This window comes from Panthera onca, chromosome D3 (genome assembly GCF_046562875.1).
Source record: "Panthera onca isolate mPanOnc1 chromosome D3, mPanOnc1 haplotype 2, whole genome shotgun sequence".
NCBI lineage: Eukaryota > Metazoa > Chordata > Mammalia > Carnivora > Felidae > Panthera > Panthera onca.
The window spans coordinates 79,406,380-79,428,356 of record NC_138350.1 but is presented as its reverse complement, the minus strand read 5'-3'; the positions used below and the strand labels follow the sequence as shown (position 1 = coordinate 79,428,356).

At 41.0% G+C, this 21,977-nt stretch overlaps 1 protein-coding gene across 6 annotated transcripts in view; it reads right to left on the bottom strand.

The window, feature by feature from the left end:
* The window catches only part of ZCCHC2 (zinc finger CCHC-type containing 2), a 71,285-nt gene that overhangs the window by 15,806 nt on the left and 33,502 nt on the right, over positions 1-21,977 (bottom strand). For 5 of the 6 annotated variants that reach the window (XR_013551202.2, XR_013551203.2, XR_009604446.3 and 2 more), the window contains exons 6-12: positions 17,324-17,418; positions 14,833-14,916; positions 13,317-13,374; positions 10,884-11,019; positions 9,882-9,946; positions 9,417-9,511; positions 4,221-4,349 (exon numbers count right to left, since the gene is read on the bottom strand). Coding sequence is in view for 3 of the 6 variants with exons in the window: in XM_060614023.3 (XP_060470006.3) it covers positions 4,221-4,349; positions 9,417-9,511; positions 9,882-9,946; positions 10,884-11,019; positions 13,317-13,374; positions 14,833-14,916; positions 17,324-17,418 (662 nt within the window). In the remaining 3 variants the exon portion in view is untranslated. The remainder of the gene's footprint in view (positions 1-4,220; positions 4,350-9,416; positions 9,512-9,881; positions 9,947-10,883; positions 11,020-13,316; positions 13,375-14,832; positions 14,917-17,323; positions 17,419-21,977) is intronic. The other variant, XM_060614025.3, reaches the window with a different exon arrangement.

The window sequence follows — 21,977 nt, the reverse complement described above, 5'->3', positions numbered from 1 at the left end:
AGACATATAGAAGAATGAACCTGGACCATTTTCTTACACCATACACAAAAATAAACTCAAAATGGATAAAGACCTAAATGCAAGATAGGAAGCCATCAAAATCCTAGAGGAGAAAGCAGGCAAAAAAACCTCTCTGACCTCTGCTGTAGCAAATTCTTACTCAACATATCTCCAGAGGCAAGGGAAACAAAAGCAAAAATGAACTACTGGGACCTCATCAAGATAAAAAGCTTCTGCATGGTGAAGGAAACAATCAGCAAAACTAAAAGGCAACTGATGGAATGGGAGAAGATATTTACAAATGACATCTCAGATAAAGGGCTAGTATCCAAAATCTATGAGGAACTTATCAAACTCAACACCCAAGAAACAAATAATCCAGTGAAGAAATGGGCAAAAGACACGAATAGACACTTTTCCAAAGAAGACATCCAGATGGCAAACAGACACATGAAAAAATGTTCAACATCACTCACCATCAGGGAAATACAAATCAAAACCACAAGGAGGTACCACCTCACACCTGTCAGAATGGCTAAAATGAACTCAGGCAACAACAGATGTTGGCGAGGATGTGGAAGAAAAGGGTCTCTTTGGCACTGTTGGTGGTAATGCAAACTGGTGCAGCTGCTCTGGAAAACAGTATGGAGGTTCCTCAAGTTAAAAATAGAACTACCCTACGACCCAGTAACCACACTACTAGGTATTTATCCAAAGGATGCAGGTGTGCTGTTTTGAAGGGGCACATGCACCCCAACGTTTGTAGCAGTGCTATCAACAACAGCCAAGTATGGAAAGAGCCCAGATGTCCATTGACAGATGAATGGATTAAGAAGATGTGGTGTGTGTATATATGTACATATGTATACACATACACACACACACACACACACACACAATGGAGTATTACTCAGCAATCAAAAGAATGGAATCTTGCCATTTGCAACAATATGGATGGAACTAGAGTGTATTATGCTGAGTGAAATTAGCCAGAGAAAGACAAATATTGTAAGACTTCATTCCTATGTGGAATTTAAGATACAAAACAGATGAACATAAGGGAAGAGAAGCAAAAATATAAAAACAGGGAGGAGGCAAAACATAAGAGACTCTTAAATATAGAGAACTGAGGGCCCTGGAGGGGTTGTGGAGGGATGGGCTAAATGGGCAAGGGGCAATAAGGAGGACACTTGTTGGGATGAGCACTGGATGTTATATGTAGGGGATGAATCAGTGGATTCTACTCCTGAAGTCATTATTGCACTATATGCTAACTAATTTGGGACATAAATTTAAAAAAATAAATAAATAAACATTTTTTTAAGTTTATCTATTTTTGCGCGCGCGCGCGCGCGAGAGAGAGAGAGAGAGAGAGAGAGCGCGCACACATGTGCACGCGCTAGCAGGGGAGGGGCAGAGTGAGGGAGACACAGAATCTGAAGCAGGCTCCAGGCTCTGAGCTGTCAGCACAGAGCCCGACGTGGGTCTCAAGTGGCAAGCTGTGAGATCATGACCTGAGCTGAAGCTGGACGCTCAACTGATTGAGCCACCCAGGTGCCCAAAAGGTAAACATTTAAGTCCAAAGAAGATACAATATTTTTCAGGTGGTCAACTAAATTTCCATTTGAATTGGGCTTTCTTTAAATCTTAAGTCATAGTAAATGGCCCCATGAGTTTAAATGATACCAAGCGGTTTTCTGAGCACTGTAAGGACTCATGTAGCAAATCAGGGATGGTCTCTCCCTTTTTTGCACTGGCTTTGAAAAGTATAAAAGTGTTGAAACAAAACCCCGTAATGACCAACAGAACAACAAAGTCACATGCTTTTTAAAGCAACCTTTTTGTGTACTCAAAATTCTAAAAATGATTAGAGTTTTTTTATCACAGTGGACATCTCCCCCCCTGCTGCTTTTAGATATTCCAAATGATTCTTCATTTAGGGAAGGCTCATTTAGCCACTTGATAACTGATATCCTAAACTGATATCTGACGACACGAAAGGGAGGCTGCAAAGTAACCCAAGGTACAGATGCACTCCTCACAGTTCTCAGAGAGGCCAAATTGCACTACTGGCATAAGAACCCCAGGATTACTGGTACGTCCTCCAGAATTGCGCATGGCATGTGAAATGAAACACACCGAACGCTGGTCTATTCTGGAGAAGGCATAAAAATTCTCTCATTTAACCTTCATAATAGCTCTAGGCGGTTATTTCCTTTTTTTTTTTTTTTCTTTCACAAGAAAACTGCAGACCAGAAGTACACTGTTGCCTCAGATGAGCAGAACTGGGGTCTGTAGAGTCACTGCACACTATGTCTGATAGGACTTCACAACAGCTGCACAGTAAAGATCGGTTTTATTTGTATGTGATGCAGGAGCACTTAGGGCCATAGCTCCCAAAGACCTGACCGGACGCTCTGACACAGAAGCTCAGGTCTCAGAAAACTATGGTAGAAGGATCTCTACAGATCTTCAGGTGGCCCGAGAGAAATCATTTAATACCTCCTACTACCATGGGTACACCTTAGAACCAAAATGTTACCAGGCAGATGTTCATAACCAAGATGTTACCAATCAGATGTCTTTACCATGTGTGAAGAATGACATCCCCATTCAACATACACATTTTTGAAATCTCATTTCCAGAATAGTAAGGTAAGGATCTCTGACACTCCACTCCTGCATAAAAGGAACGAGAATTCTAGCAAAAACTGTCAAAATCAACTTTTTTAGAACTCTGGAAATTAACTAAAGGCTTACAGCCATCTGAGGAGTGTTTATTCAAGAAAAACTACTGAATCTCTTAAGAAAAGTGAGCACTGTGGCATTTTAACTTGCCCTAATTCCAGCATACTTTCTCTAGCTCAGAAGTAGCCTTATAAAGGAATAGTTTTGCAACTACAGTAGCTATAAAAGCTAGCAGCCTAGCAGCCACCAGAAGAAACACGGGTGGGGCTATTTAAAGCCCCATCCCCCCAAAACTGTCAATGTCTATCTAGCAGTTACAGGTCACTCTGTGTTAACAGCTGCTTACCCACAGGGCATTTGTCACAATCAATCAGCAGCAAATGTTTAACAACCTGGCTGCCTGAGGCAGCATTACCAGTTGGGACTAACAAGAGACTGACCAAAAACCTTAAAAGGAAAAACTGAAGAATGAGATGTCCGCAGGGAGCTTTGAAAAGCTTGCACATATTCTTGAAAATCTAGAAGGCCATGTTTAATGGCTTAATGTCAGGGCTGTTTACATACAGCCATTAATGTCGAGGGCTGTATGTAAACCCAGGAAAGCACTGAGAAAGCACTACAGTCTCACTTTTGGCCGACTCTGATCTTCTATTTGAGGAAGAAGTGAAGACCTAAGACATACAGAAAACAAATAGCAAGACGGCAGATGTGAATCCTCCGTTATCAGTAATTACAGTAAAATTAAAGGGATTAAACACTCCAATCAAATGGCAGAGATGGGCAGCATGGCTCAAAAGCCATAATCCAACTCTATGCTGTTGTATCCTAAGAGAGACACACTTTAGATTCAAAGACACAAACAGCCTTAAAGTGAAAGGACAGAAAGGGGCGCCTGGGTGGCTCAGTTGGTTAAGCGTCTGATTCTTGGGTTTCAGCTCAGGATCTCACAGTTCATGAGTTAGAGTCCCACGCTGGGCTCTGAGCCAATAGCGGGGAGCCTGCTTGGGATTTCTCTCTCCTTCTCAATAAACAAACAAACAAACAAACATAAAAAATTTTAAAACACACGTGAAAGGATGGAAAAAGTAGTGCCCTACAAACAATACCCAAACGAGAGCTGGAGTGGCTCTATTATTGTCAGATAAAATAGACTTTCGGCCAAAAACAGTCACTAGAGACAAAAAAAAAAAGAGTATTTTATAATGACAAAAGAATCAATCCACCAGAAGACAGGAAACTTATAAATATGTACCTCTAGCAACATACACATTTTCAATCTTTCTACACTAGTAAACTACTTTATTATGACTCTTTTCTTTCTACTTAATTTCATATGCAGTGAAATAAGCTTAAAAAAAATCAACACTGCTAGGAACTTCCAAGTCAGTGGTCATTAAGGCACCCTTTATACCAATTAAATTTAAAATTAATAATGACAGTTATAGGAGCATAAAATCACTTATGTTTGACAGATTTTAAGAGACAACACACATTTCCCTCCACCATCCCCATATCCCTTCCAAAGAGCAAACCTCTGTCTTTTTCTTCTTCGCTTTCAAAGCTTTCTCTTCCATCATGTCGTGGGCTAGAGGGAGAACTGTAACTCTCTGAAGAGGTTTCTCCACATGTGTCATGTCCAGATCCAATGTCCAAATTCACATCTAAAAATAACAATTCTATTCTTAAAAAATCATGTTAAGTGTATTAATTTCTGAATTGAACCATTAGAATCAGCTATAGCCGGGGCGCCTGGGTGGCTCCGTCGGTTAAGCGTCCAGCTTCGGCTCAGGTCATGAACTCACAGCTCGTTGAGTTCGAGCCCCGCGTCGGGCTCTGTGCTGACAGCTCGGAGCCTAGAGCCTGCTTGGGATTCTGTGTCTCCCTCTCTCTGCCCCTCCCCCACTCATGCTCTGTCTCTGTGTCTCTCTCAAAAATAAACGTTAAAAACAAGAAAAAAAAAAAGAATTAGTTATAGCTGTAAAAAGTTTTTTCTTTTAGTTTTTCTATAATCACCTAAAAAGCTGGGCCTTGAGGTAAAAATTCATTATTACAACACAATTTTAATTGAAAATAATTGAATAACAAGTATATTCTTAAGACAAAGGCACAGGGACAAGTCAATCTTACTGACTTTAAAAAAAATCAGAGTTAAAGTTCATCATAGGGTCTGCTCAGTAGGAGCACACTGAGCCATTTTCTGAGTCTAGACATTTTAACTCCTCAGAGCTTGTTGGAAAATTCATTCTTTATCAGAACTCAGGAAGAGAACTGACTGCCGGAATGTTTATTTGGTCGAATCACTATGCCTGAGTATTTGAAACAGAGGAAGATGCTCCGCATCTAGTAGACTGATTAGTCCCCCGAGTTCCGCCCAGAAGCCAGCACGGGGTGGGGCAGGGGCTGTGGTGCAGATCTGCCCCGACCAATCAGCTGTTTCTGTTCGGGGCCCAGAGAAAAGATTACTGGTACACCTCGTACTGGACACTCCCGCACTGGCCCAAACTTAGGTCACTGTTCTAGTCATTCCTGTAAACCCAGCTGAGCCAGCAGAGATTCTGCCTCGCAGCAAGCACCCAACACACGTTTAGGACAGAAATCCCCACAGAAGGAATTCTGGAGAGATTTCAGGACTATAGATGAGTGAACCACTTCTTCGGCAATCTGGCAGAATCAATAAAAGGTAATCACTTGGACAAAATAGGTGTTAGAAAAAAGAGATGGTTTGTGTAATACGCAAATTAGTTGACTAATCTGTGTCTTTTAAAGGCATTAAATTATAAGGAGGTTAGTACTGTTAAAGATGACCCACCACTCAAATGGTAAGTCAATATTAAAGAATAAAGTCATCAAGAATGCAGATGATGCGGAATCCCTTTGGGTAATAAAATGCCAAACTGCCAAGGGAAAACTGCACAAGATCTCATGAGGCTGTAAGAAAAGTGGCAGAGGAGCGACTTGGACAAGAAATAATTTTACAGAAAAGTCATCTGGAGTACACTTACACACGGTAATAGGTTCTGAATTTCCAGTCACAACATGACTAAGGAAAGGGACGCAAGCGAACGCCAACGGCACCTGAGGACAATCTAATGTGCCACAGTGGCCAAAAAGCCTGGCATTAACTGGACTACTAAAAATGAAACCTCTCAAACTGTGGCATACGTGCAAACTGCACATGTAAGTATTTCAACCAGCATAATGAACAAAATGAACAATTCAGTGAAGAGAATCAAAGATTCAATGACCATCTCAAGCCAGAAATGATGGGCTGACAGGGAGCCCCTGGGGGGAGGGTGAGCGGAGATCTATCTGCTCACTACAACTCAGACAGTGAAACTACAGTGGAGTTGTTGAAACTTCAAAGAGCTAAGTTTCAGACTAGGTTTAAAAAAAAAAAGCAGCTATTTCTCAAAATCACAGTTTACAGGATGATTTACTCTCGATTATATTAGCCAGTAAATATTCTCATCACCAAACTGCCAATATAATAATTTGCAGTTTTCAAAGAACTAAATACATAAATCTAAATCTATACTAAACAGAATTTTCTTTTTGATCACCTAGAAGGTGCAGAGTCTTTGGAATTTTTATCATCAGAAATCATTATTATGTGACCCTATAGAGTCAGAGTGTGGAAGGGGAGCATGAAACAATTATGCCAAAGGATGTTTCATGCACCGTCCTTTTCTTTTTCTAAGTTTATTTATTTTGAGAGAAAGAGAAACAGAGCACATGAGCAGGGAAGGGGCAGACAGAGAGGGAGAGGGTGAATCTCAAGCAGGCTCTGCGCTGTCAGCACAGAGCCCGGCGTGGGGCTCAAACTCATGAACCACAAGATCGTGACCTGAGCTGAAGTCAAGAGCCGGACACTTAACTGACTGAGCCACCCAGGCGCCCCCCCCACACTCTCCTTTTAAATAGAAGCATAAACCTTTTTGTTTATTATCACGTCTCAAAGAGTAAAAGGTTGTGCGTGTTATTAAGAAGACGAAAAGCAAAACCTTACAATATTAAACACTATTCTAACAATACAAATCCTGGTTATTAGTATTTATGAACAAAGAGAAGTTGGGTAGACTTAAGAACCATTTAGATACATGAGATGACAGAAACACAGTGGGTTATTATAGGAAGCTGGAGACTCTGAAGTCACTGAAATCTGTCATAAGAATTACTGAGAGGTCAACCATCTCATTGCCCCCAAACTTCTTGGTGCCACAATCAGCAACAGATGAATGGGGTGGAAGAAACACAGGCGATGCAGTGGGAAAAAGTTCTTAATGCAGATGAAGTAAAGCACACATCCTTTTAGCGGAGAGTCTTAAAGCTTGAGGTTTATAAAAACAAACACAATGCAAAGAAAACAGATGACAAATAGCAAGCACTGCCACCGTTTTTCGGGGACACAACATGAAGGGAGGCAGTGAGGGACTTTTGGTCCCTTCTGTGTTTTTAGAATTTTCAACAATACAAATGTCTTATTACTCAAAATAGAAGTTAAATTTTAAAGTTAAAACTAAGACCCAGACAACCTACCAATCAGAAGGATCTGACATTTTTTTTTTATTTTTTGTAATGTTTTATTTATTTTTGAGACAGGGAGAGACAGAGCATGAACAGGGGAGGGTCAGAGAGAGGGAGACAGAATCTGAAACAGGCTCCAGGCTCTGAGCTATCAGCACAGAGCCCGACGTGGGGCTCGAACTCACGGACCGCGAGATCATGACTTGAACCGAAGTCGGCCGCTTAACCGACTGAGCCACCCAGGCGCCCCGGATCTGACATTTTTAACTCCAATACACTATCTACTACTTTATGACATGTAGGATTTGTTCCACAAAGAAACAAAACCTTAAATATATCTTACGTTTACTGAATGCTTAAAGGTAATTCCTTCTTTATAACCTAATATTTCCAAAGGAAATTAATCAACAGAGGTTTTTGTTGTTGTTGTTGTTGTTGTTTTAAATTGGAGTCAGCAAACATCTGAGTTACATCTGGTATCAATGCAAAGCTGTACAAAGTATATTTTATTTATAGTCACACTTCATGACAAAGAATAAGGTTTATCTTAATAAGAAATCCTGAGGTTGTATTTTCAGAGTACTGGAAAATAAAGAGAAAAAGGAATTGGAGTTTGGGATGCTATTTATAAGCTCTTAATAACCTACAAGTGTATGTTTTCTTCTAACTTAGAATAGGGAAAAGAACTAAATTATTGAACACCTATGTGCTCAGCACTAGTTAAGTGCTTTTCAGATGTTGCCATATTTAATCCTTACAATCCAGGGCGGGAGGTTATTAGTCCTGTCTCTGAAATGAGAGAAGGTAGGCTGCAGAGAGGCCACACATTTATGAAACTGGAGGACAAGACTCAAACCCACATTTGTCTAAGATCAAAGTCCACAGAACTTCTCTGCAAGTATGAGGCTAAAGAGGAGAGAAGACTTGTGGCTTCTTCAGTGAGCAATAGTTCCCAAATCACACGAGGGACGAGAGACAGAGCGATCTTCTGAGGGTGGGATACGTTTGACAGAAATTTCAACTGGGGAATGATCCGATTTAGGATGTGACCTAGGAGATAAATGTGCGGGCAGTGCAGGAAGTAGCTGGAAGGAGGAAGAACAGAGACAGGGAGATCTGCCACAAGTAATTTTCAACCATCCGCCGACAGAGACCTTTTGCCATTCTTATTTTAGCTTTTTTCCTCCTCCTTTTAGCTGCCACCACCACCACAGGAAACCTCAGAGATAGTTAAGTGTTACAATATACTCATAAACGACGTGTTTTTTCCCCCATGTCATTTTTTCCCCAAGGACAGTTCAGTTAGTTAATTCAGTAAGTTGGCCAGCTGATTTTAGAGGAAAAATGTAACCGTATTTCCTGTATCAATATTCAATCTCTGTGAATAAGTACCTGGTTTAAAAACACACTCCATTAAAAAATATATATATTCTGGTTATTTATGTTGTATCATCACAACGGAATGTACTAATACTTGCATAGAATTTAAATAAAAAAAAAATCCTTAATTTGTGAAATCAGTCCAATCAACAAATGTGGGAGGTACACACATGAACAAAACATACTCCTAGGGGTCTAGGGCCTTTTATTCTCTTTTGTCTTTGCTATTAATGGTACACGTAACACAGAAAAGTTATTAATGAACCAGCAGAAAGGACACTTCTCAAATGAATACAAAACCTGAAAATGAAGAAAACTTAAAAGCAGGTAAATGGAAACTATATAAATCTAGTACAATAAAAATCTGAGTGTCTGCATTCCCCTAGAACTCCGTAAAAGCCCACAGAGGACAGTCATTAAAACATGAAAACGTCAACAAGATTCTAAAAACGACTTTACACAAGGACAGGGACAGGCTTCCATGAGGGCTGAAAGGATCCCCCAGCTGCTTGGACCTGTGCTCTGGAGCAGGGACAGGCTCGAGAAGTGGACAAGTGAGGAGCCCGCGGCCTGCGGAGGAAGGAAACGGTGGGGAAGCACAACTGTGGCAAAGGAAAGGTTCGCCTCTATGGCTGCTTCCGACTTCCTAAATCAGTTCCATTAATACTTCAGAATGGTTTAATTCAGAAACTGCTATTCCCGTCCGTGCAAGGTTAACAGTATAATTTCAGGATCTGACACCACAGCTCAACAGCTACTAAAACAGGTATCATGCCAAATACATGTAGGTGATGGGTATTTGAAAGAAAAACAAACTTTCTTACCTTTCACAGAACCACCATGGGCATGCTGGGAAGTTGAGAGTCTGATACCATTTATTCTACTATTCAATCTGTTGTCAGTTTTCTTAATTTTCTCCCTAAGCCCAAAATATACATGTTACTGACATTTTTTTATAAGGCTCTCTAGAGAACACAGTAGATAGTATTACTAAAATTCTGTTTTTTATAGTAACAAAATTTTTAGTAAGGTATAATCTAAATGCAAGATTCGCCCTTTAGAGTACAGTTCGGAGAGTTTTGCCCCTCCAAACTGAATATATTTTGACAATAGCTTTATTTTGATCATCTGCATTTGCTGACTATTTTGAATTAAAAAAATCAGGCCTAGAAATAAAAATGTAATGAAAATACTATTTATTCTATATAAACAAAACATGCCCATAGTCAAAGCCTACATGTTGCCTTTCTTACCAATTCCTATTACTGGAAACATTAAATTGAACCTACTTTTCTATTTGTGGCTTTCCTTTCTTCTTATTTATTGAAGATAAGCTTCGTTTTTCAGTTGAATGCTAATGGAAAGAATAAAAAGAAATCAGACTAAAACTAACCCACACTCATGTAGATATCCTTCTATTCTCCTATCAAACATTAATCTAAGAAAAATACCTATTTTTGAATTTTGCTTTTCAAATGGCCCCATATTCTTTCTTCTGAGCACAAAAATAAAACATACAAGTAACTGGCATTTGCTTACACGTTCAACAGTGTTCTTCTGAAGTACAACACAGTTTTATCGACTTTAAGAAGAAAAGGTGTAGGCGCTGAAGTAGAGAGAGTAAAGGTATAACTGAATAGACTCTGAAAACAGGCCATTAAGTATGACTAAGGTAACATACAACTTCTCAAAACATTTCGTTTGTAAAACCACATTCCAGTAAAGGTTAACATTTGGAGCTGAGTGCTGACCAGAAATAAACATCAGTTAACAAATATATTTTCTGAAAAGAAGGTGGCTCTCTCCATAGCCTCACCAGTAAGCCTTCCCCTGCATCTACGGTGCTTGCGAGCATTCTGCGCTCTGATTACACCAACTCTGGAGAAAGCAAATATTTCGTAATTACATTCCTAAATTACAATGTAATTTCCTAATTACATTACATTACATCCAACTTCTCATGAGGGACGGTCAGGCTCAAAATTCACAACACCAACAGCAAGATAGTGACTGAAATGTGAATAATTCTTCCAAAAGCAAAAAATCTGGCAGAATCATTTGATGTATCCCTAGTTAGAATAAACATTATAAGATTCGCATTAAAATGTACTCCTTTTCTGGGCAATAAAGGCAATCTCAAGATATTTTTTTAGGTGTCAGAAGAGTTTAGACCATGTATTCCAATTAAGTTGAAAGTCTAACAGCTATACTATCTGACATAATAATACTTAAGAGAACTCAACTCTTGTAGAGCAGCAATGCATGGAGACAAGAACAAAACCCTCCAATACCTGGTCAGCTAAGGCCACACAGTGCTCCGGGTGCTGAACGGCGGGGCAGCTCTGCTTTCTCCAATCCACAATTCCGTTCTGTTCAGAATATTGCACGGTGAGCCCATCCAACGGAGAACAACTTGTACCAATGGTGCTATCAGAAGAAGTTTGTAAGGTGTGAAAATCTGTCCTCAGTACTCAAACCTATACTGTCTCATATAATGAAGAAGCTATAGTAACCCTTTGTTCAGTGTATGTACGTGTGTGTATGTTTTTTAAAGAATGCCTAGTGATATCTCTAAGAAAAAAAAGGATACTATGAGAATAAATTATCACACAGCTATCTTACCTAATAAATAACACCTGTCTCTAAGGAAATTAGTAACAAGTGCAAGTTGTCTTCAGACACTATATATGGTCACCTTGTGCCACTCACAGCTGGAGTGTGACCCCGATCTTGAGAGGATAGCTAAGTACTGTGTATATCTAAGGCATGTCAAAGGACAGGGCAATGTGACTGAAAAACACAAGAAACAGACATTGGAAACAGACTCCAAGAGAATCCAGAGACAGAAGTTACTGGACATGGCCTTTAAAATAACAGTGTTTAATAGGTGACTACAAGAAGATGGGAAATTTGGGGAACGTCCCGAGAAATACAAACAAGAACCACACTTAAATTCTGGAACTGTAAAAGAAACTGAAATTAAGAACTCAACGGATAGTGGGGTGCCTGGGTGGCTCAGTCGGTTGAGTGTCCGACTTCAGCTCAGGTCATGATTTCATGGTTCTTGAGTTCGAGCCCCGCATCAGGCTCTGTGCTGACAGCTCAGAGTCTGGAGCCTGCTTCTGATTCTGTGTCTCCCTCTCTCTCTGACCCTCCCCTGCTTACGCTCTGTCTCTCAAAAAGGAATAAACATTAAAAAAAAAAAAAATTAAAGAACTCAATGGATAGAAGCAGACACACAAAGTCAGTAAGGAGGAACTTTGGCCAGAAGAAACTAGACTGAAGCTGGAGAAGAAGAAAATACAGAGAACACAGAAAAGCTTAGGAGACACACAGGGCCTGGTGGAAAGTCTAACACACGAAGTACCCCAAGTCTCAGAAGAGAAAACAAGAGAATCAGGTGGAAGCAGTATCTGAAAAGGTAGTGGCCTGGTCTTCTCTAAAATCAAAAGGTATCAGGCTTCAGGCTTAAGAAGTGAAATTCATTCAAAGACAGCCACAAACAGTATCTTAGAAAAGTGCTCAAAACCAGATGAGACAATCTTAAAAAGCAATCAGGCTGTGAAAAGCACATCCACTTCCAAAGAGCAACAAGGCTGAAACAATGAATGCCAGCTGTCTTTGTTAGTTCTCCCCAGAAGGAGAATCTGGGGTGGCATGGTTGATAGGGGAGGCGAGCTCAGGAAGCAAAACAAAAAGTGTGCAGAATGAAAGAGGAAAAGAGGAAAAACCAACTTGTAAGGGTCCATTACTGAGGTTGCCAACATAACAACAGAGGCTCAAACCAGCTGGGACCTCCCAGAATTATCTATCCAAAGGACAGGAAGCTGGAGCCCCCCCATCAGTTGAGTGCTGACCCCCTGGGCAAATTAACTTGCATTTCTGGACTATGCTGGTCTGAGTGCCAACCAGGTCCCCAGAATCAGCCAGGGCCCCGAGGCAGAAGGTGGAAAGTCTTACAGCTTGGGTGGGACAGGGGAAACTTGCAGAGGGTCCTAGAGCCGGGCTGAGGCTATCATGCGAGGGACCAAAGGCATTAAACAAGAAGACAGTAAAAACTTGACTTTCAAAGCACTTGCAGAAAGTCACTGCCAACCTAGAATCCTACATCCAGGAAAAGTGCAGGCAAAATAAACATTTTTTTTTTCCCCAGGTAAAAACAAAGTAAATGCATCAATGGCAGACAGAGCTACAGGAACTACTGCAGTCCTTCAGCAGGAAGGAAACAATCATGGACGGACGCTAAGACACATGGGAAAGAATGAAGGCAGTGGAACGGCAGAATCCAAGTGACAGGTGAAGGTAGGTTTCACAAGATCTAAACCACAGGGAGAATAACGTACAGGACAACCACAATTTGTAAGGTGGGAGGGGTAAGTGAAATAACAGTGAATAAAGGTCCTCACAGGGGAAGTGCTGCAAGCACCATTAGTACCAGACCTTAGAGAGTCCAAGATGTAGAATACAATCTCATGACCCCTCGTTACCACTAGAAGAATCGAAAACATTACCTAACTCTCAAAGTTAACAGAACGGACAAACAGAATAAAACCGCCTTACAGCAAGAAAGGAAAGAAAAGGAGGATGACACAGAAAAGGCTGGACAAATAACAAGCAAACAGTAAAACAGCAGACTTCTAGGCAAACGTCTCAGTGATTAAAGTAAATGTGACACAGTGAATTCCAAACGTACAAAGACATTGTTTTAGGAATTAGATACGTACTTCACAAGGGGACTCTTGCCGGTGTGTTTCTTGTGGATTATGGTGTGCTGTAACACATCTACGGTAGAGGAAGAAACAATTATTATACCAAATGTTGCTGCCAAAAATCCAAGGGGATGACGCAACTAATTTATGTGACGGTGACAGGATCACCAGACCATGCAGAACGCTTCTAAGCACTTTTCACAGAAAACTCTTTAAAGGGGCAACTTTTCAAAAACCGGCTACAGTACTACTGTAATGTAAACGATTTTCTTAACATTTTCTTTTGTCTCGCTTACTTTATTATAATACAGTGTCATGATACATCTAAAATACAAACTATGTGTTAACTGTTTACATTTTTGGTAAGGCTTCTGATCAAACAGCAGGCTAGTATAGTTACATTTTGGGGGAGTCAGAAGTTATACATGGATTTTCGACCGCAAGGGGGGCAGCGCCCCTTACCGCTCTGTTGTTCAAGGGTCAACTATGTTTGCCTCTTTTCATTAAGAAACAAAATGTATCACAGAAACATCCGAAGGCCTTTCTCCATTCCACTTGACTTCCTCCCTCTACAGAGATAAACTAGCTGAAGTATTCTACGGCGTGTTTTTATTAAGATTCACCGCACCCGGGTGACACCCAGGTATTTGCTATTACACACAAGGCTGCTGTGAGGACTTCAGTCTCCATCCCCTGAACATACGGACAATTTTCACAGCAGCAGAAGTGCTGGGTGGTGGCATGAAATTAATTACTTCCAACCTCACTACACAGTGTCAAATTTCTGTCCAAATGAGTTGTACCAATTTATGTTCCCATCCGCAGCGGATCAGAGCTCCCATTACTTCATACTCCTGGTAATGTCAGACTTGAAAATGTTTTACCAATTCGGGGAGCGTGAAATGATATCTCGTTGTTTTTACAGTGTGCATTTTTCAGACTACTCGTGAGGCTAAACACTGCCTAATTGCCATTCACATTTCCTCTTCCATGAATTAACTATCTTTATCTTTTGTCCTTACTGTCAATTAGGCTGATGCTCTGAGTTTTTGGACGAATATTTCTATTGTCTGGATATAGTCTTTCTTCAACTGTGAATAGCCTGTAAATATCTTCTAACTGCCTGTTTTTTGGTTACAAGTTCAGTTCTATTTTAGAAAAAAGATCTCCACCACGGTCACGTTCTGCTTTGTCAAGAAAGCCTTCTTGTCCCAGGTTATTAACATCTAAAAGTTCAGTTTTACATTTTATATACTACATTAAGTTTATACGTACTTATCTTTTGTTACTTACTTGAAATTTTTGTGCATGATGTAAGTAGGGATCTAATTATATAATATTTTTTCAACTGGAAAGCCAGCCAACATCATTTATTGAATAGTCTATTTTTTCCTCACTTATTTATAATGCCACCTGTCACATTCCAAGTTTCCATATGTCTGTTTCTTGGCTCCTTAATCTGTTCTAATGGTCTGCCTATCCTTGTGCCTATATCAGGCAAAATGACTTATTCCAGTGAATCCACACTTACCTTCTTCTTGACTTGAAGCTTCTGAGCTGTCTTCCTTTAAGTGTTCTAATATTTTAGAAGTCTTCAGAGAGGACTGTAAGTTATCTGCAGGAAGTATTCAGTACCAATTAACTTTTTAGGAAAAAGGTAATAAAGAAAACACACAGAAGGATTCCTTCTGTCCCAAGAAGAGGAGAGTGGTGAGTCAGTGGTAAAGACAACATTTCTACTAGTCAGGACCTTTACAACACCAAGGTGACACAGCACAGAACACTGGACTGGGAGCGGGGACCCTGAATCAGGGAGCCTGCTCTCCCCATGAAAACCACAGGTCTGGAGCAAGGGGCTTCACCTCCGCCAGCCCCAGGGGCTCACGCGCCATAGGAGGGGATGCGCTAGATTAGTGCTTCTCAGACATCGGTGGTGTGGGAAGGCTTTGCAAATTTCTAATGTGTTGTGAAGCATTCCTTTTATAAAATACAAGCAGGTGTGGCAGTGTCCAACTGCTATAAAGCCTCTCAAGTGTCCGCCATGAGTTTCTATTCTATTACAGAGCAGTGGCCCACGGGGCACATTCTGAAAGCCCCGGACTAGTCCTCAGGTAAGGTGCAGACTGGTGGGGTTCCAGAGCGCAATATGCTGAAGTCATCTAGGAGTTAACATTTGTTTTCTCAAGTGTCAGGACACAGACTAAGTACTACTGTCTACCCCTGGGGACAAAAGGTAGAGCTGTCATTTTTTTCAAAAAAGTGCAAATGAACTTTGACAACAGTGTGTTCCCTGGTGAAACAATGTGGACATCCTGACCACATTTTCCACACTCCCAAAACATGTGCTTTAATACATTTTAATTTTGCAACAATTTGAGGTCTTCCAATGTACTACTCCCTTTAGCACCATGCATGTAATTTAAATACTGTAAAGCTCTCGTGATGAGTTTTCTCTTATTTATATATGCGCTACTCACTTGGGCCAGTTTTCCTGGGTCGCCTGTTAAAATCGGAATTAAAAGTTTAACTTTGTGTTTTCGGCATGTGTTAAACAAACGCTATTTATAGATATTCCTTAAAAAGTACTTCCACTCGGTTCAAGCAGAAGAAAGCACTGACTGTTAGATCTATACAGCTCCAGGGTGATGAGGATTCTCCTTAAAAAACAACCAGCTACTGTCACTGTTCAGACAGAAATTTAACCGTGGAGTCACTCATCTCGTCTCATCAACTAGTCATCAAGAATCTCCCACCCTCACCCCCCCCCCCACACACACACAAGAGAGAGAGAGAGAGAGAAACTTTAAAGGTTAACCCGTTATCATATCCAATCATATTACTTTTTCTAAATTCTCTTTATTCCACCTCAAAATGAGCAAATATGCATTTTCTTTCCTCTTTAGGTACAAGAAAATAGGACTTTGCAGAGAGAGCAGAAGGAAAGGTTAAAAAAATAAACAGCCACTTGCCATAATGGCTGTGCTTTAAGTTAGCACATTCTCCTAAAGCCCACATCAATGTTCCTGGCAAAATAATTTGTTTAAAAAGGCAGTTGAGATAGATGTGCATAGAAGCACACATAAGGCTGACTGTGAGGAAGGATGAAACATGAGGGCAAAAGCAACTTACAGGAACAGAAGGAAAAAAATGGGGGAAATCTTCAGGAGGTAATATTTCAGTTGGGTCTTAAAACAGGTGTGATTTTAACAGGCTGTGCCAAAAAGAAGGACATTTAAAAGTTCAGGTGCAGAATGAGCCAAGACACTGGGACAGGAAATGGCAGGTATACTGAGTAGATGCCAAGCCTTCAAGCAGCCAGAGCCTGAGAGACTAGCAATGAGGCACAAGGAGGCTCACGGCAGGGCTTGAATTTCAAACCAAACTTTTAAGGTTTTGAAGAGGGGATTAACCAACTGATCCCTGAGGTAATCCTGGAGTAGGTTAAAGTCAAGTGAGAAACCAGAACTGGAGACATGAGTGAGGAGGCTTTGTGCAAGGTGTGCATGGAAGAAAGGCTTAACAGCCCACAACGGACTGGTAAGGAGGGGCAGAAAGGAAGGCACCCCCTGTCCGGCGTGGCTTGGCCTGTAAATGACTGAATGTGAAGAGGAAAAGTGGAAAGAGTAACGCCCGGTTTCCAGCCAGGGAGGCTGCGGAGGTCACTACGGGAACACGGGAACACGGGACCCGGGAGGAAAGGCAGATTCTAAGAGGTGACACCCCCCGTGCCCAGCAGGGCAGCACCTCCGCAGCCTGTACACCAGGTGTGACAAGGCCCTGGAGGACCCAGTATGTCCACGAGATGGAGACAGCTGGCCTTTCCCTTGCAATCAGTCTGTTTTGTGACTTTAGCTTTGACACGCTATTTTCTGTAAAACTGCAGCGTCAATTTCACTGAAAACTACACGTTTCTTAATCGTAGGCTGCTATTCCTCAACTGCCAGCCCCATACAAGGCAGCACAGTGAAACAGGAACGCTAAGCAAGAACACATCCGATTTCTAGAGAGGAGAAGACGCTTACTGAGGCTGTGCAGAGGGTCTGGTGATATGGACTGAAAGAAGCTGTGCACTTTCTGACTCTGTAGAAAAGCTTGGGATGAAGTTGAAAATAGCTGCCTGCACATAAAAGAAAAGAGAGGTGTTAATTTCACGTAATATAAACCCACAAGAGTCTCAGTTTAGACTGTAAGGCAAATTTATGTGGCGGTTTAATTCAGGTATTATAAGTATATCGGGGGCGCTTGGGTAGCTCACTCGGTTAAGCGTCCGACTCTTGGTTTTGGCTCAGGTTATGATCTCACGGTTCGTGAGTTCGAGCCCCAAGTGCTCTAAGCTGACAGCGCAGGGCCTGCTTGGGATTCTCTCTCCCCCTCTCTGCCCCTCCCCTGCTTGCACGTGTGCATGCGCTCTCTCAAAATAAACAAAAAATACTTTTTTCTGAGGAAAAGAATATTAAAGTTAAACTTATTTGCAAAAATCTGGTAAATGGGCTTCTTTTTAATTTTCTATAATCTAGTGGCATGGTTTCACTTCTGGCACTAAAAAAAAAAAAGTTACTTCAGCCTTTTGTCCAAGTGGTCCAATAGCTATCTTTCTGCCAGATAAGAACTGCAATTCCTTTACTCTTCTTCACAGGCGTTCCTTTTCATCACATGGCTGTACATGGAGGAGCCTTCCCACACTCTGAACCTAAGAGCTGGGGTGCTAGGAGCCCTGGAAACTATGGAACGCAGTGTCTGGTCAAACAAGTATTACTACATCCCAAGGCCTGACTAGCTGATGATTCACTCCACTGTGTATCCTTCCCATGATTCTAAGCTGTTATCTTTGAAAATCAGCTTTCCTCACCTTTTACTAGTGTAATTAAAAGATTCAAACTCAAGTCTTCTCTACGAAAGGGACCTTGCAATAAGGGGTATAGTTACATCACAGAAACTAATGGAAAGTTTCCTCAAGGATCTGGATACCAGCTCCACCACATAAAAGCTGATCTACTCTAAATAAGTTACTTAGCCTTCGAACGTCATTTTCCTCAGAGGGAATGCTACTAGTTCATCAAGGTTATGACACTCACGCAGCACACAAAGCCGTCACCCTACTCAACGTACAAATCCACTTCCATTACTTTTGAACACTTTAAATACTCATTTAAAATTCTTAAATTTCTCCCCAAGGTTCCTGACCTGTCATTCAGATTGTCAAGTCATTAAATACCTTATCAAGAGATGACCCTTACAGACCAAAGTCACCTTGTACATTAGGCAAAACTGCTTCTTGGTATGCAGATGTGGAAATAAATATTCAATAGGAAGACAAACGAGAAATGGAAGACATGGAAGAGATGGAAGACAAACGAAGTGAGGAGCTGATCTAAATCCCCAGCTCTGCACACATTACTTGAGACTGGGGACCAAGACCCGAGGGCAGTGGTAGAACCTATGACCCATTTACTTTCACAAACCAAATGGTCCAAAGACAGACAGACACACCCTTAATTCAAGACTTGAGTCCCGAGAGACAGCTTGGACACCGACTACCAGTCCAAAAATCAACCGCATGTCTGCTGTGGGAACACGGTGCTGTACATTTAAGCCAAACCGGAGAGAAAGGCACAGGCTTGAAGTCAGAATACAGACTGAAGTCAAGGTTCAGCAACGCATAACCACAAGGCAGCAATTACACCTATGTTTGTTTCCAAATCTAACTGGCTAGAAGCTAACATATTAAATTAGAAAAACAAGATCATATACGGACACGACAAATTACCCAATCCCAGTGTACATTTCAGTGGCATGTTTTCATTTTCCTAACATACAGTGTAGCTGGAATGGTATTTATGCAGTGTCCTGTGCCAACCCAATCTCTACTTCTCTTATAAACTCATTTCCTACTTCTCACTTACAATCCCCCCTTCCTTTATCATCGCTACCTTTCTTAAATCACATGAATGATAATCATCCTAATCTAAAATTCACAAATTCACAAACTGAGAATGAGGTGCCCTGACAGCCTATCAATAATGCTGTTGAGACCACAAGCTAGCCACAGAAATCAAAACATTTTTAAGGGAAATATTAGACAATAAGCCATTTTTAAAAATAAAATTTTTGAAGAGGAAAATCTTTCCAAGCAGGATATAAAACTCTGAAACCATTAGAGAAAAGATTGATAAATCTGACTATCTAAAAAAAATTAAACTGTCTACACGGTCAAGAAGTAGCAACAAACGGGTCCTTTAACAAATAACTCTTACAAATCAGCAAGAAAGACCAATAAAAAGTGGGGAGGACTGAAAAAACCATTCACAAGAAAGTGCACATACGGACTAAATACAGACTCAACTACAGACTAAAATGAGAAAGTCTTCCTTTCTGAGACTAGCAAAGATGAGAGATTGAGAGTGTATGTCTGCTGTGTGGTTGTAGAGATACAAACATAAGGAAGGCTTCTGGGGTGTACAGCGTTGCTATCTCCTTAGAATTTAGAAACATCACTTATTAAAAAATGTATAACTTATGACCAACTTCAATTCTAGAAATTTCTCTTACAGATAAATGTATCAAATGTGTTAAGAAACATATGTGGACATTCCCTGTAATACTGGTTGTAGCAGTTTAAAAATATTCAGACTCCAAATGGCCATAAAACATAATGATTAGTTATGATACAACTAAAAATGGATTATGTAGCAAATAAAAAGGCAGCAGTCTTTTTACATGTACTAATGTGTACATGTGTGTATATTTAATGAAAAGATTAAGTGGCAGAAAAGTCTGTATAGGATAATTCAATTTGCACAGTGTAGGAAATATACACAAATACATAAAATCAAAGTTATGTACGTGCACAGAAAATTTCTGAAAAGTTATGTAAGATTTTTAATGAAGGTTATTTCTAGTGACCAAATTTGGAGAAAGGGCAATTTGAGACTTTTGGCATCACACCTTCCTTTACATTCTACACGAACAGCTTCAATAGCACCTTTATAAAGGACTTACACACACACACACACACACACGCCTCTGTGATTATCACTGAGGGGAACCCTAAAAGCTGTAATAAGGAGTCAAACATACACTTCTTAATTGTCATCTTGGCCAGGAGCCAAATTTCTAAAAGTGGCTCCTTCGTAGTTTTTCTCCTCTGAAAATCTCCACCTTATAGAAAAGTTGCAAATATGGTAAAACATCTATTTCTGAACCATAAATAACTCATCTCTGACACCCCAACACCCGGCAAGACATTAGCATTTCCTACAAAGACATCCCTACTGCAATCATATCAGGACACTAACACTGAAAAGTTAATACCTAATCCTCAGACCCCATTTAAGTTCTGCCAGCTAATTCCTAAGTGTCCTTTTCACCACAAAGGCCCAGCTGCCACCACAGCTCATCATGGTGTTAAGAGGTCAGGCCCTGTAGTTTGTGGAATGGTCCCGATGTGGGTCTGTCTGATGCTTCCTCACAGCAGGAATGTAACAGGGCTAGGCTGTGTTCTTTTGCTACAGCCTACTGTGTGCTAATTCTGACTGACCCCCTCACTCATCAAGTTCAAGTTAGGGATTAAAGTGGTATCTGTCAGGTTTCTCCACTCTAAAGCCACTCTTCCTCCCTTTATGAATAATAAGCATTATTTTGTGGGAAAGGACTTTGATACTGTAAATATCCTCAAATGTTCAATCTATTCATTTATTATTTACATTAACACGGACTCATGGTTTCCTATTTTATTCAATATTACTGTTTTATTTATTTAGATGTTCGATTTGCTCCAGATCTGACCACTAGGAGCCCCTTCAAACTGGCTTCTGTGTCCTTTTGACCAAACCACTTAATTCTTTGAGCACTTCCTTGCTTTTGGATACAAGAGGCTCATCTTGTACTTTTCCTGCCCTGGCCCTGCAATCGGCTTTTTCTCCAAGGAGCCCTAGTTGTGCTCCCTGGTGGAGAATGGTATCGTAAGTCAAGCTCTGGACACGAGGTATTCCCATTGCTACAGGCTATGGCTGCTTCCAGACCCTTTCTTTCTTTCCTTTCTTCTTTTTATATGTTTATTTATTTACTGTGAGAGGAGCACAAAGGAGTCACGAGTTGGGGAGGGGCAGAGATAGGGAGAGAGAGAAAACCAAGCAGGCTCCACACTGTCAGCACAGAGACCGACGTGGGTGGGGCTTGAACCTACAAACAGGGAGATCATGACCTGAGCCAGATGCTTAACTGTCGAGCCACCCAGGTGCCCCCAGAACCCTTTCAATAAACTGAGCCAGGGAATATATGTGTACACACACAACCGTATTTCTGTATCTTCCTATGTATACCCCAAATCATGATACACCCAATATCTTTAATTCCAATCAGACACTCCAGGGTTCATTCTAGTTTTCTTCTTCTCTATAGTGTAACTCCCTTCTCCAACAGAGAGACACTTGGTCCTCACTATTCTTAACATACTAATTAGGTCAACTCCCCGTGGTAATGCTTTCCCACTGTTGCCCTACCCACCTCCCGTGTACGTGCCCTCCTGACGCCAGCAGAGCCCGAATGCCCTGCCAGCCGCCTCTCAGGTGCACGCCCTCTGACACACTGTGCCAGCCTCCCAGCACCATCCCCATGACTGAATGACTCCTCCTTCCACTTGGGGTCCCTTTGCTAGTCCATTAGGGCACACCCCCT